Below are 15,668 nucleotides of genomic sequence, written 5' to 3'. Positions count from 1 at the left end.
TCTTCTAATATTGAATGAAGTGAAATACTAACCCTTCTGACATTAAAAAATAATGGCAGCAAAAAATGATCTTTATTCTTTATTATTACATAATTCCCTACTTAAATTTAAATTAAATTAAATTTTCCCTTGTAACAAGGAGAAATACCTATAATTCTCATGGTTGCTTTAGTGTTTTTCCCAAGGGACTCCTTTCCTTCTCTGACAGGATATATCCAGTAATATCAATATTTCAAACATTATAATGTCAGAATTAAAATACACTATATTCTATTTACCACAAACTGTAGCATCTATCCTTTTCTTCTTTTCTTCCACTCCCCAAATTTCCTGGTTATAATATCTGGTTAGATTTAAGTCTCTCATATTCTTTTCATTTATGAGACACTGACCCAAAGCTAAGTATACCCTGCCGATATTACTTTCCCTCCGTCTCTGTCACTCCTTTTTTGGGGGGCGGGAGTGAGGAGCAAATGATTCAAACCTTTGTAAAGAAAGAAATTCTATATACACGATGGTAATTTTCCACCAAAATATTTTAAAATCTATCATCCTCTTGCATTCAAGAAACAATCCTCCATTTAGCAGATTAGCAAATCAGGACCGAGAGAGTTCTGTGATCTGCTTCCAGTAGCACAATCAGTTGTCAGGTCGAGCCCCAAAAGGTCCCGTCCCAGCCTGTGACTTCATTGCAATAGAGGAAAGTTTTTTTGATGGCCATTATTCAACTAGACATTTTTCACCTGAGACACACAACTGCTCAATGAACATTGATTAAATATTGGATGTTTTGGAGGTTGAACTCATAATGGTTCTCAGCCAATTGAAATAGATCAAACAAAGAAAAAAATCAAATATCCCGAGGTATTTATTCAGCCGACGCTTACTGAATGCCTACTATGTGCCCAGATCTCTGCTGAATGTGGAAACCAAAAGATAATTAGACATCCTCCTTGACATTGAGGAATGTACCAATTAATTATTGAAGAAAAAAGCTGTATACTGCAATGTGATCAGTGATATAATAGGAAAAAGTATCAAGTTCCATGGAAACATGAAAGAAAAATGCCCTGAAAGGAGAAATTCTCATGAGTTTCCAACTTAAGTCTGAGCTTAAAGAATGAGGAGACTTTCTCCAGGCTAAAATGGGAGGGGTTGGGGGAAGGTAAAGACATTTTGCAATGCCAGACACTCTCAATGCTCAGTAAGTACAGGTTGAGGGAATAAACAAATGAGAGGATGAATTGACTCTAGATAGTGGTGTGCTGGTAAACTAGATCTCTGGAGAAATACAAAACCCCTGATATGCAGCAAATGTCTATTTATGTGGAGTAAATACTCCCACCATGGCCAATTTCAAGCTACCAACATGACACCGCTGATCACAGAGTTAGGAGGCGATGTGCACCTTTGGCTCTTGCTAGCCAGTTTGAGCCGACTCCAGCTCACTGTTAACTGTAGAATATTCTATAAGGATTTGTGGAATGAATGAGCATATAAATAAAAGAAAGAACAGATTACATGATCCCAGGGCTAGAACCAATATGGTCAAAGGCACAGAGATCTGAGAATTCATCACCCTCTCAATGAATAAGAAGCTCTGGGAGGTGTATCAGGAGGAGAGAATGAATGGGGAGTTGGGCTGGATCTAGAATGCCAGGCTCTGGGGTCTGACTTTATTCAAAAGGTAGTAGGGCATCATCACAAGCTTTTTTTTTTAAAAAAAATTAATTAATTAATTAATATTTGGCTGTGTTGGGTCTTCGTTGCTATGCGCAGGCTTTCTCTAGTTGTGGCGAGCGGGGGCTACTCTTCGTTGTGGTGCGCGGGTTTCTCACTGCGGTGGCTTCTCTTGTTGCAGAGCATGGGCTCTAGGCGCGTAGGCTCAGTAATTGTGGCACACAGGCTTAGCTGCTCCGCAGCATGTGGCATCTTCCCGGACCAGGGCTCGAACCCGTGTCCCCTGCATTGGCAGGCGGATTCTTAACTGGCGTGCCACCAGGGAAGTCCCCATCACAAGCTTTTGAAGGAGCACTCTGACTAGATCCATATTTTAGATGCACCTTTGGCCATAATCCCCTAAGACCACCTTCGCTTGCCTCAAAGTATGAACACAAATGTGAATGGTTAAATCCTTACAAAATTTTAATATGCAGAACAGCTAAAGCGTTCCTTTTAACAAAACATAAGGGTAAGATATCCTTCAAATTCTTACTCTGTTGTTGGAAATTACTTCTTTATTGAATCAAAAGCAGTCCTAATGAAGTTGGAGTCAACCAACAGAGGCAAATCCATTTTGAAGCGCAGTATATGCATGAAGTCAAATGTAAAGAATAAAGGAGAAAATGGATTAGATGGTGTGTGACTGGCTCAGTCACACAGGATACAAAGAAACTACTTTCAAAGACCACCATGACACCCAATCCTCTTCTCTACTGTAGACTCTTTATGTTTCAGAAATTTGGGCTTGTACATATACATGGCCCCAAATTGATGGCTTTACTTTTTGAAACCGGCAGGTGCTTTTCCAAACCAGAAACCTTCCCCAGGAATACATCTTACCTAGAGATATTGTCAGGTGAGCAGGCAGAGATGCTTGTCTCCATGCTGTCAGAGCTGTCTAGGCTCAGAGTATCAAAGGCCTGGTCCTTGTAGCTGTGATCTGGGTAGTGGAAACTGTTCAAGTAGACATTTGATTCAGATGCTGTGCGGCTGTAAAATTCAGAAGACTTCTGCCTTTGTCCTTCACTCATCTGTTGGTGATTATATCCTAAGGAGAGAGCCATAAATACGTTAGTATGCCTCATTTCTTTCAGTCTTAGATCTTCTAAGACTTAAACCAGGAACCCAAAACATCTGCCTATGAAACTGGGGCCTTGGTCTAATTTGTTTTGAAGCCAAGAAGATCAAAGAAATGGCATAATGCTCAGTGCAAGGAAGAGTTTCAAAGAAGTGGTCTTGTGAATGATCTTTTCTGTCAGCAGATCACTTGACACTTTCCTATGCCATTTCTACATCTCAGCACAACTGAGAATAATACATCAGCACACACACAAACACACACACAAAACCAAAACAGAAACACATTTAAAGGCCCTGAATCCTCTGATAATAGCTGGGTTTAAGTGAAGCAAGATGACTCTAGTGACAAGCAACACCAGGGTTTTCGGGCAGTCACTTCTTCAATGGTATTGCAATTTAAAGGGTACTGGATCTGGTCATATAATAGCAGGTGGATCATCTAGGTGTAGGATTTGAGAAACCTGTGTCTCACTCATATCACTAACACTTTTAATCTGGTTAATGTTCAAACTGACATTTTTCTCATTCTTTTTTTTCAAATTCCCTTGTCTGCCAATTACTTATTTAAAACACTCAGAATCAACAATCCTTCCAATGGCTGTACTCCTCCTAATTAGTGTATATATAGCTCTCTTCTTTTTCTGCCTTAACAGTCAGCCTTCAGCTAGTTGGTGATATCAACCGTATGAAAACATAGGGATCACATCAACAGGAGCAAAAGTGCCACTAATAAGAGGGGTTTTCCTTACCCTGGTACCTGGTCAGCTGGCACATGAGGCCACTGGCTTGACTTTGTGTTATTCTATGGCTTTCTTCTGGTAGCTGATTCTGGGCACCACAAATCGAATTATTCTTCCTTTCAATTCTCTATTTAGCATGTATTCAGGAATCAGGGATCATAGTGATAAACAAATCCCTTAATTCATTAAAAAAGATGTTTCTTTAACCAGTACCATAGTTTGCAATCACTTTCTCCCTGATCAAATTTACTTACCAGACTTACGAAGAGTTTACAGCTGGACCATCTGGATTTTCCCTGTTTTCTTGTACTTTACCTACTTTTCTATGAGGCTTTTAATTAGTAATGAAATGGCAAAAAGCAGGCCAGAGGGCAAAAGAAGGCAAATAATTCCAAACAGCTTCCTCAGCTGTTGATTAAATATTTCCATTTAAAAACGGAAGCCACATCCATGATGCTTTAACAAAGCATTATAGACCAAAACTAAATCTGTAAAATGATTTGAGTTCCATGAGGAGTTTGCATGCCATTAGTATTTAGAGCAGTTTTAGATATCTAAGTGAAAATATGTTAGTTCAGGTTAAGGCATTTCTGGGAAAATAAGTTTCCTTGATATAAGATGTAATTATAAATTATAAATATACACGTATGTAAAAACTACATATCACTTTGCTAAGGAAAGATGCAAAACATAAAAGCACACCATGAGACTTTAGAGAATATTATTAATTGTAATGATTAATGCATAAAGCATTACAAAAAGCCAGTGCATTCATAAGCGTGGAGCTTGGGCCTTTTTTTTTTTTGTCTTAAGAATGGCAAAATAATTCATTACTCAAATATTTACCTTTGATACTTGAACTTTTGGAATTACTAACTGCTCCTTTTAAATCGTTTCCAATTATTCATTATGAAAAAAAAGGGGGACAATAAAAAAAAAAAAACACCAGAAATTATTTGAAAAGGTCACACACATATCTTTCCTTATACTTTCAAAAAAGGTTCGTTGGCAAAGAAACCTTCACACTGGCACCAATGACATGGAAGACATTTCCTTGTTTTAGTATGAACAACACATCCCTAAAAGACAGCCCTGTCATTTCAAACATATAAGACTTATCTCCTTGGTGATGACAGGTGCCACAACCTCCCTTCCCTTCAGTTTTTCACTATGAGGAAAACCCAGTTCCTACGATGCAATTAACACTTTCTTGGAAAAGCAGAAAAGAGGGGGAACGTATTTCTTCTTAAAGCAACTGTATGCCCTGCTCCTCAGATCTCCCAGGATTTTTTTTTTTTTTCCCCCAAAAGTACCACCGAATAAGAAAATGAACTTACCACCTTCAGGTGAGGTAGACAGTAAACTAAAATGGCTCCAAGTTTTCGGATGCGGCCATAAGGGAGAGCCGTGTTACAATGTGTGCTGTGCTGATTGTGAATGTAAATTCCCTAGATCACCTCACTATGTGTTTTATTTTTATTTTATTTCTTTGCTCTACGTCTGAGAAAACCTTACATCACTCTGGTGGTAGGATAAGCACCTTGCATTTTCATGGCAACTTAAACGAAAAAGGCTGCTGCTAACAAGTAGCTTCCAAGGCAAGATTTTAGTCTCCTGTGGATCCAGTGTGAGTGGGAATGTCCATCTTATGCAGTCCCTTCTATCCCCGCAACCGGCAATATTTTACTGATCACGATGAACTCAGCTGTCACCTGGCTTAGCCTCCTCCCTCCTGAACAATTCTGAAAAAACAAGTTACCCCTGCAATTACAATCGAGGGCATGGACCTCTCCCTTGTGACCCCAGAATTGCACCAGCGTGATTCCTAAGAGCTGGCTTTAGGATCCAGGCTCTGGCCTGGCCATTTAAAGGTACAGATACTTTCAACAGAAGGACACCATAGGCGCGCAGGAGATGGAAGGAGCGTTCCTGGTAGGAGGCCCAAGAAGAATTGCTGTGCGTGAAGCAGCGCCAGAACAGGTGTGAGCTGGATTAAGCCACTGCTCAAGTATAAGTTATCAGGGAGGGGGTCATATATGTCCTGTTCACCACAGAATCCCCTCTTGTTTAGCATTCAGGTGTCACAAAATAAAGAGTCACTGAATGAATTCACCTGTTCAATAAATTCCAAAAAAAGTTTGTTCAGGTTTTTCCATAAGATGTTACTGAAAAACCCAAATGAACTTTTTGGCCAACCCAATATATTAGTGACTAAATAAGGAAGTGGAATGCATCTACTCGTTCGGGTGGGGCAAAGTAAGTGGCCTGGAAAAAATGAGACTTCCCCAAATCCCTGAGACTGCTTGGTTTTTGTTTTTGTTTTTAAATTATGTAGCAAGAATAATATTCAGCAATGGGACAGCATCTGAAAAGTAAAAAGGGCCTTGTAAATGCTCTAAATCCTTCCTGTCCAGATAGAAATGGCTGTTTGAATAGGGTATTTTATAAAGTTTATAAAGTAAGACTTCATAATATCTGAGGCTGGTCGCTAAGCATAGCACATACGTGGAATCCAAATCAACTCAACTCTCTTCACTGCCCCGGAAGAGCCAATCAGTTGGATGTTCAAGGCCCATTTATTATTATTATTGTTATCATTATATTTAATGTCAGTCTCTATGAATTCTGGCTGATTGTGCCTGAAAAGTGCTTTGTGAGTTAACCATTGTGGGATATATAATCTTGCCAATATTTTCCAAATGTGTGTCATATACCTTAAAATGGTTATCTGGGCCTTAATACAGAAAATGAGATGACTTAAAATTATAACCTCGGTTTAAGAGGATAAAATGAATCAGTATTTCTGACAGTTTCTCACCTGCTGAGACATTCATTCTTCCTAACCATAGTCCCCAGCCGGAAGATGAAGGTGCAGGACAAGCCAGGAATGAGGAGGAGAATGATAGAGAAAGGGAAAAAGATACAAGATCAAAAAGGATGACAAAGGGACAGGAAAAATAAACGTCTTCCAACATGCAGTCATTGACGGTGTTAGTAACAGTACCAGCTTGACAAGGTAAGATATTCACATTTTTAGATTAAATTTGAGTGTATAGAGACGAACTCAAGAAGTTAACAAAACAAAAACAAGCTTCTGATACATGCACACAGTCAAAAATGATTTGTTACAGGAAAAAAAAAATCTTTCACACATGTTCAACTAGAACACAGGGAGAATAAAAACAAGATTATATCTATAAAACAATTCTTTTTTCCAAGAAGACATTAACAAATAGGTTTTAAGACTTAAGGTTTGTAAAATGCCATTCAATGATTTGAAGCACAGTCCGTCAAACTTTATAACAAGTCAGTCTTTTAATGCCCTACATTTCTGTCACCCAGCCACATAAGAATCATGTATTCTAGCCAGCAATTCAGGCTGTCCTTCACTCTTTACTAAGTCTCAAGGCTTAAATGGAATGAATAGGTAGGAGCCTCCTAAATCCTTCCATCCTCTCACATAGCCTGCCGCCTGCCTTATTTATACCTGGCCTTTATAAAGGGGAGACATCATATTTTACATTTAGCCTATACACATCACAAGGCCCACTCTTTTCTTTATCTAGATCCTGAGTCTTACAAAACGGTGCTTCCGAAGCACTCGTGTTTCCTGCGTGGTCTGACCTTGCAATAAAAAATTCAAAACAAAGAGGGTCCTGCAGCTGCCGGTGAATGAACAGCAGCTGCACGCAGCATTGTGCTTCTAGCAAATGTGCAACGATTTTCCTCTAATGTGTAAAAAGGAATAATCATTAGACTAAAAGTCCACCATTGTACAGTTTTAAATCTGATCATTTCTTAAAGATGACAATGACCTTTCACTATTTGCTGGAAACAAAAACACCACACAGGGAGGTTGTCATACCTTTCTTGGACTTTCCTGCATTGAACAGAAGATAAAAGGACAAAGATTTCATTCATTCTAAAGCTTACAAAGGAATAGTTCACAAGTTGTACAAAAGCCAATAACCATTACAACTTTAGGAGCTGAGTCCCTGGACCCTTTGCTTTAAACTCTGCTCTCAGAGATCTTTGTTTGCATGATTCACGCTGTCAGGTCTATTAAAAAAGTGCTTATTGAAGGAAGGCTTATACTTACACCATTGTCCTTGATGTATCCATTATGAATAAGCAGCAAAAAAATAGTTCATTTAAGTTAATTTGTGTAAGTCATAAAAATGATAAGATCTATTTAATTTGAGTTAATGAAAAATGTGCGAGGTCTGATTTTTTCAAAACCGTGGACTTTTACCTGGTGTTTGCTATTTTAATGGAGCCAACAGGTAGTAGTGAAACAATTCCAAATGAAATTATGATTCATCCTTCCTGGTCCTTGTGGGCCACCTGTATGGGCTTAGTAGAAAATCCTGCCAATTTTATGGTCCGTTGTAGCTCTAAAAACTGCAGTCCCTGACCCTTCCTCCTCTGGGCAGGGAAGCCAAGGGTGGCAGGCTGGCCTCACAAGATACATCACATTCTCATGGATCAGCACACATATGAGGCTTCTCTATTTCCTCAGAAGCTGTCTCATCATCACCACATGAAACTCTTTAAGAGGAACACCACTCAGAGCTGCAGCAGGGAAAGACAGGCTGCAGACTTCTGGGATGTACAAAAGACCCAGCAGTGAAGAACAGGAGCACAGAGGACAGGTCAAAGACAACAGATTTTGTAGAGGGTACCTCATGTGACCTAAGGGAATTGGCTCAGTTCTTCTTCATGGACCTGACATGGGGATTCCCATCATTTGGGGGGAACACAGATGAGAAAAACAGAGATCAAACATCCCTCCAGTTTCACCATATTCTCACAAGAATCCTCTTACACAGTATTGTTTACAGGTTTGTTTGGTATAAAGGACTAGTTTTTCTTACTCTCTATCTTAAGGCAAAAACTCTCAACATAAAGTATGGTGCTGTGGCCAGTCCAAACTTTGATGCCTTCAGCCAGTGGGAAAAATACATTTTAAAAGAAGTCTATAAATATCACAGAGAAATGCTTCAACGGAAAACAGACTTGACCCACAAGCGAACAGTGATTAATGAGAGCCAAAATATACTCATTTATGTTTATTATTTATATACCATAAGAGATATTTTTAGTTTATTAAGAAATTATGATAAAATGAAAGAGAAGTTCAATCAAATGTATTTTATTCAAAGGTTAACACTGTAAACCTCTCATATATTATAAATCACTTTTATGAACACCATAGCTTCTATTAACTCTTAAATCACTCTGGTAATGATAGGAAATCCTCATTCAAGTGCTATATATAGCTCACTTATCCACACACATATACACATTATGTATACATGCATATATATACACCAATATATAGACATATTTCTAATGGTACTAGTGATTATTCCCTGGTGACATTAGCAAAGAGGCCAAGCAGTCAGAATTGCCTCTAAGCTGGCTTAGAGGGAAGGGTTTCAATCCCACTAATGAACGCATTGAGAGGCCAGACGCTCATCACTCTGTCAGCATCCCCATTCACATCCCGGGCATACATCCATCACTGCATTTACCACATTTTATTGAAAGCATCTGTTTTGTTTTTCTGTTCCTCATGAGACTCTAGGCATTTCAAGGGCAAAGATCATGTAATTTATTTGCATTTTTGCTGTCTAGCACCATGCCTGCTCAAAAGTTAGGGCCAATATAAGTTGACCTAAACTACCGTGTTAACACAATAAATCTAATCTGCACGAGAAGCTCACCTCTGGAACTGCCTTACAGTATTTTCTTCTAGCCCCACAAAGACTACTTGAGAACCCCATTAGAAATGCAACATATTATTACAAAGAAACAGAACATGCTGAGAGTCCAAGTCTACCTGAAACCTAACAACCACATAGAATAGAAGCTCAACCCACTTTAAAAGGCCTAAGGGAAGTCTGTCCTGGGCCACTAGTGCTCTGTGTCAGCTCAATGAGTCTTTAGCACGTGTTCAACAGGGTGGCTCAGCCACAAACCAGGGGAGTGATTTGACTTGGTTAAGTGCCTTGGTAATCTCTCAGGATCTCAGGGGTCTCTTTTTTCCTTCTCCCAATCAAATGGGAAGGTTAGTAATTCTCTGTGGGCCTTTCTGATTGGAGAAGTCTACTGAATTTATAAAGTACAACGGGTATGTACCAGCCAAATGTGCATATAAGAAAACTTATCTCAGTACAACAATAAGGAAGAATACATATATATATATCCCTCCCCTAAGTGGACACATTAAGAGTAAAGTTGACTGAATCACTTTGCTGTATAGCAGAAATTAACCCAACATTGTAAATCAACTATACTTCAATAAAATTAAAAAAAAATAAAAAGAGTAAAGTTGAGGACTTAGGTTGATCCCCTCCCTAACGATCCCCAACTCTGTTTGGTCTCCCTCTCCCTGAGGAATTCTAATGCTTGACAAAGGACATGACACTGGGCTTAAAAGGTACCTACCTCTGAGCATCCTCCGAGATTCTGAGTCTTTGGTCATGGTTGCCAGCGAGTGGGGGAGCACGCTGCCACAGCTGTTGCTCTGTCCCAGGGGCAGGTGGCCCTGTGAGAAACAGGAGGAAAAACTCAGGCAAACTGCAGGCCCAATGGTCCTTCTGGACATGGTCACATCGCTGATTCCTAGCTCCTATCTAAGCTCAGAAGGCAGCGAAGGTAGGTCTTTGCACCCCGTGTGTTGATGCTCAATGGTAAAGGCCAGTCGCTGTCTCTCCCCAGGAGCTCCACCGCAGTCTCAACATCACAGCCATTCCTCCAGTGGCAGCAGTTCCAAAAGTGAAGACAGATGGGGAAAACACTGTCCAAAACCACCTTAGAGAACAACTCAAAGTCCTTCATGCGCGAGGAGCAGATGCAGGGACAAGAACGCATGCACGTCATGCACAAGGACAGAGGAGATCTACACACGTTACAAGGGCACCAATTTCCATCTGCTCCAAGGGATCAAGTGGGCTGAAAACTGGAGACACCTAATATTAACTAGCCCGGTGGTTTTAGCACACTTTCAAAATAGCAAATTCCTTGGAACACCAGTTTATAAAATAGATGAAAACAAAGTGATTAAGGACAAGGGAAGGACTCCAAAGTCTGGCCCACTCAAAACCTCCTTCTCACTTGCCCTTCCCCTCTTCCTGTCATGACCCCTCGGTAAGGCAGCAGAACGGGCGTGAGGGCAGCTCAGGCATCAGACCACATGGATTCACATTCTAGCTTCAATGCCGACCAGCTTCAGGTGCCCAGGTGGACCAGTCACCTAGTTTCTTTCCACCTCAGTTTTATCCATGTGTACAATGGGGATACTAATTAGTACCTCTACTACCTAGTGTTGTTGGGTTTTACGATGAAACAATCCACGTCAAAGGCTTAGTCCAGTGTCAGGCTCCAAGAAATGGTTCAATAAATATTTTTTGCTATTATTCCTGGAATCCAGAGCTTACGTCCTCCAATTTCCATATCTGGGATACAGCTACGGGAGTGTGTCACAAAAGTGAAGGCTACTCACCACTTGTGTGGTGGTAGAAAATACCCTGGACCAGGTGCTTTGGTCCCAGAGCGTATAATTCCAAATGTCCTCTGAATAGGATAGAAAATGCAATTTAGTTATGACGTCTGCCCAACAAGCAAACTTAATGGTTTATTATTTAGCATTTTCTTTAGGGGCCTTTGCATGTCAGTCAACATAAGGACAAAAAGACTCACTGAAGGTGAAGCCCATGGTTCTCCCCATGTCCTACCTTTGGGGCGGTGCTTCTCCCCATAGTAGCACTGCTGAAATGAGGGGATATGGAAGGTGTGGTTTTCTTTCGAGGCAAAGTGTCACTCAGATAGAGGCCTTCTTGGTGCTGTTTTTTCCTTTCTTCCAGACTTCTAAAATGCTTTAAATGCAAATGTAAAGCAGAATAGCAAAACTTGACTAACTGAAACAGGTCACTGAAGTAATTAAGAGGTATGCATTTACAAAGAAGCTTTGGAATTTTAACACAGAATTTTTAAAAATTATTCAACTTAGACTTGTATTCACTAAGAAAATTGGGCTAGCATTTGGTAAGGTACATAGACACTGGAAGGATTTATTACTGAACCTAGAAAAATTCAGAAAAATCCACCTGTCATTTCTGTAGTAGTGCCTGCTGCCTTGGGGCCTCAGGACAACTTACAAATTATTATGATGGTTGCCATGTGGATGGCGGAACAGCCAGTGGACAAAGCAAGTAAGCAGTTTCTCCCTTTGTCTGTCTGGACAGTTCTGTGTGATGGCACAGATCCCAGTGTGAGGAGAATAAGAAAAGGGAGAAGGAAGAAATGAAGAGAAAGCATAAACAGGGAAGTGGGTTTAAAGTTAGAATCATATTTCAATCACATAAACACACTCCAAATCCACATAATGTTTCCATATAAGGCATCCTTCTAGACTGAAAAAAGATCTTGGCCGAGGAGCCTCTACAGCAATCCCTCACGTTTAAAAATCCTCCTGTTGACTATTTCATTTCTTTTTTCAGATTCCTAAGGCAAAATTTTTGCCAACTCGAAACTTATCCAAATTTTTCTTGGCCTCCCCCAAAATGTCTTCAATAGTAAATTTATTTCCTAATTAGAGGTTCTTTAGGTTTGATCATTTTTATACTGAACTCAGGCTTTTGAAATATGTAAAAATTAATGCAACTTTGGGTTATCAAACTTACTATCAATCTCCAAACACGCCAATCATGCAGAATATCTGCAATTTAACTTTACAATTATCTGTTTATACTTGATATTTATTAACCTAAAAGTAGTGAGGAGATATAGTCTTTTAACCAAAGGTAATAGATAGTAAAGGTAGCTGTAAGAAAGGTAAGGGCTGGGCATAGGAAACCAGAGCTCACCTACTTTGGGCGGGGGGTGGGTCTATTGACTGACTCCTTAGGATCTTCTAGGGCCAAATTCACATAAGGATTTGATTATAGTGGAAAGGAGTCTCAAAATAGATTTTTTGAATACCCAAGCATGAGTATGCATAGAATGTATCAAAAGGAGGGCAACACTTTCGGAATAATAAATTATGTATTTTAAAAAGTGCAATAGGGGCTTCCCTGGTGGCGCAGTGGTTGAGAATCTGCCTGCCAATGCAGGGGACACGGGTTCGAGCCCCGGTCTGGGAAGATCCCACATGCTGCGGAGCAGCTGGGCCCGTGAGCCACAATTACTGAGCCTGCGCGTCTGGAGCCTGTGCTCCGCAACAAGAGAGGCCGCGATAGTGAGAGGCCCGCGCACCGCGATGAAGAGTGGCCCCCGCTTGCCACAACTAGAGAAAGCCCTCGCACAGAAACGAAGACCCAACACAGCCATAAATAAATAAATTAATTAAAAAACAAAAAACAAAAAAACAGAGAGCTTTTTTTTTTTAAAAAAAAAGTGCAATAAAAAACTATTGTTCTATGGACCAAATGCACTGCTTGTGGTGTTACCCTGGACAAGCTACTTACCAACGCTGAGCCTCAGTTCCCTAAATATCAATATGGAGATAGTTCGTATTTCACGGGATTGTTAGAAGGAAGAAATGAGACATTTGTAAAATGTTGAGAAAATTTTGGCTCATAGCAGAGGAATGATGTCTATTATTATGGTTTTAATAATGTGTAAGGAAAATATTTTGTGTTGACACAGCAACTTTTTACACCATGAATTTTGTGGAAATAATTATTATGATTTTGAAAAATACCTGAAGTAAGTTGCAATATTTTGGTTGAATGGCAACTGAAGCATGAGGATGTGAAACTAGCTCAAACACATCAAAAGCCAGGAGAGGACAATCAACGTCTCAAACTTTCTAACAATCCCCACACTCTTAGGCCATAATAAATGTCCTTTAAAAAAAACAGGAGTATGCATCTTATCTTTTTAAAAAATACCTTTGGAAAAGTTGAAGAAAAGATTTCCCATCAGTAAGTTTGTTGTTAAGGTGAAACTCTAAACACCAGTTCCTAATTACCTGCTGGTCCTGCTGCTGCTGCCTTCTGTGTTTCTTAGCTGGTAGAGGAGGTGGTGTGTCATTTAAAGGAAAAGAATCGACAGATGTAGCCACAACTTCAGGCCAAGGGGCCGATGGAGGTTGAGTGATAGGATGAGGAGAAAGGGTGGAAGGAAACATAAATCCAGAACAGACAGGTGCTCTTTGCTTTATAGGAGAAAGAAAAAATATATATGTGTCCACATGAAATGAAAGAATAAGACAAAGAAATGAAATCGATAATCTGATTGTTTTGTTTTCTTATATGTTACTCAAGAAGGCATAAATGATGGGCAGTATCTTTCAATTTAGCCTCTTGTTAAGATCCCACACTGTGAGCAACTTGGATCCGTAAGAGGTATTTTAATGTACTATTATTTACGCCTCCCCAGGTGTTTTAAAGCAGCTTAATATTAAAAAGAAATCCATACTGCAAAACAAAATAGAAGACAAAATCAACCTGGAAAGGTGATTCAAACCAACAATTTTAGAAAGGCTTTTTGGTTTCTAAGAAAAGTAGGTTGGGCTAAAGTGCTAAGCGATATATATATATGTGTGTGTGTATTTATATATATGTACAGTTCATTTTTCTGAACTTACTTCTCCTAGCACTCTATACTCTGTACCATATATTTCATGGTTTCTAGCATTATCATTGGTAGAGCACTACCCCCAAATCGGTCTGTTGTTTCATCTCACCATCACTCTGGCCCTCTGGTCAACCAAACAAATATTTGTCTCACACACCCTTATTTTCAGTTAACCATGGGTTAATTTTTGACATGAGGAAAGCAGTGAATGAATGAAATGGCATGCCAACACACCTCTTTATTTTGTGGCTGGCTCACCAGCACAGCTGTGGTAGGCCCAGTGGCAACAGCATCAGCATCAGCAGGGAACTGAGTGGAAGGGGAGAGATTCGTGGAATTGCCACATGGCTCATTAATTTCATTTACAATGATATAGCCCTAAAAGGAGGAATTCAGAAGTTAAACACAAGGAAAGCAAGAGCTGAGGCATGCAAGAGTATTAATGCTCCAGTACAATGGAGTTAGCTTAGAGCATCAGAGCCAGATATCTGTGGTATTATCAGAGGTTTCATTAAGGCAATCATCAGCTATTAAAATGGATTTATGGTGCTTAATCTTGAAAAATGATATTTCAAACATTAAAAGTAAATTTTCAGAAAAAATCAAAATGACTTTATTATAAATAACCCAATACCTTTGATTTAAATATCCATCCATATCGGCATGCATTCTGTTGACTGAATAGGTTGTCACTACATAGCATTTAAAATCATCACAAGCAAAAATAAATATGAGACATAAAATCGACAGCGCAATCACTCTCTAATTCAAGAGCCTTTTCCATAAATCTTTATTTTTAGATTTTCCCTTCTTCTTCTGTTTCTTGACAAATTAGAGAGTGAATAAATGTAGACTAAAGGCTGCTGGTTTTTGCACTAAGACATTTATAAAGCAGTAATTTATTCGTAATGGAATCTTGCTTTTAGGTGTCTCAACAAAATGAAAATAAAAAGGACACTGTTCTCTTGTGAGCCTTCCTTAGCAAGAGAAATGTGTATACACACGCGCATACACACACACACACACACACAAATCCCTAAGATGAAGTTGCAGCTTGAGGATGTTTCAATTTAAGGCAGCTTGCCCAACTCCCAACTCTACCCCTAGGACAGAGAATTTCCAGTTACTCTTAAATTCAGTGATTCAGTTCTGGCTTCAGCTTAGAGAAAATACCCATGAATCAAAATTGATGAGAATCAAAACTCCTGAATTTACATTTGAGGAAAAGGCACTTGTAAATTACCATGGAAAGTAATTGTACAGACCATTCATGATTTTTACCACACCAATAAAACAGTATGAAAAAAAGAATAAAGGGTATAAATCAATATCTCTTTTAAAAGTAAATTGAGTTAAATTTAACACTTGGGTTCTTCTATTTGCCCATCAATCCTTTCAAACAGTGGCTCCAGGAAAGGCAAGATATTGTTATGTTGGTGAAGCAAAAATTCCGGGCTGCAAGCAAGGTTTTCACTGAGAATTTATAATTCTGACAAAGTGGAGAAAGCCAGAGTTGACTGTTTATAAACTGGAGGTATCAAA

At 39.4% G+C, this 15,668-nt stretch overlaps 1 protein-coding gene across 6 annotated transcripts in view; it reads right to left on the bottom strand.

The window, feature by feature from the left end:
• PHLDB2 (pleckstrin homology like domain family B member 2) overlaps nucleotides 1-15,668 on the bottom strand; it is a 232,468-nt gene that overhangs the window by 13,317 nt on the left and 203,483 nt on the right. For all 6 annotated transcript variants that reach the window (XM_061194159.1, XM_061194163.1, XM_061194160.1 and 3 more), the window contains 4 exons: nucleotides 14,361-14,504; nucleotides 11,282-11,422; nucleotides 9,993-10,092; nucleotides 2,563-2,770 (listed from right to left, as the gene is read on the bottom strand). In XM_061194159.1, the coding sequence (XP_061050142.1) occupies nucleotides 2,563-2,770; nucleotides 9,993-10,092; nucleotides 11,282-11,422; nucleotides 14,361-14,504 (593 nt within the window). The remainder of the gene's footprint in view (nucleotides 1-2,562; nucleotides 2,771-9,992; nucleotides 10,093-11,281; nucleotides 11,423-14,360; nucleotides 14,505-15,668) is intronic.

This window comes from Eubalaena glacialis, chromosome 6, assembly GCF_028564815.1.
Source record: "Eubalaena glacialis isolate mEubGla1 chromosome 6, mEubGla1.1.hap2.+ XY, whole genome shotgun sequence".
Classification (NCBI taxonomy): Eukaryota; Metazoa; Chordata; class Mammalia; order Artiodactyla; family Balaenidae; genus Eubalaena; species Eubalaena glacialis.
This window is presented reverse-complemented; position numbering and strand designations above follow the sequence as displayed.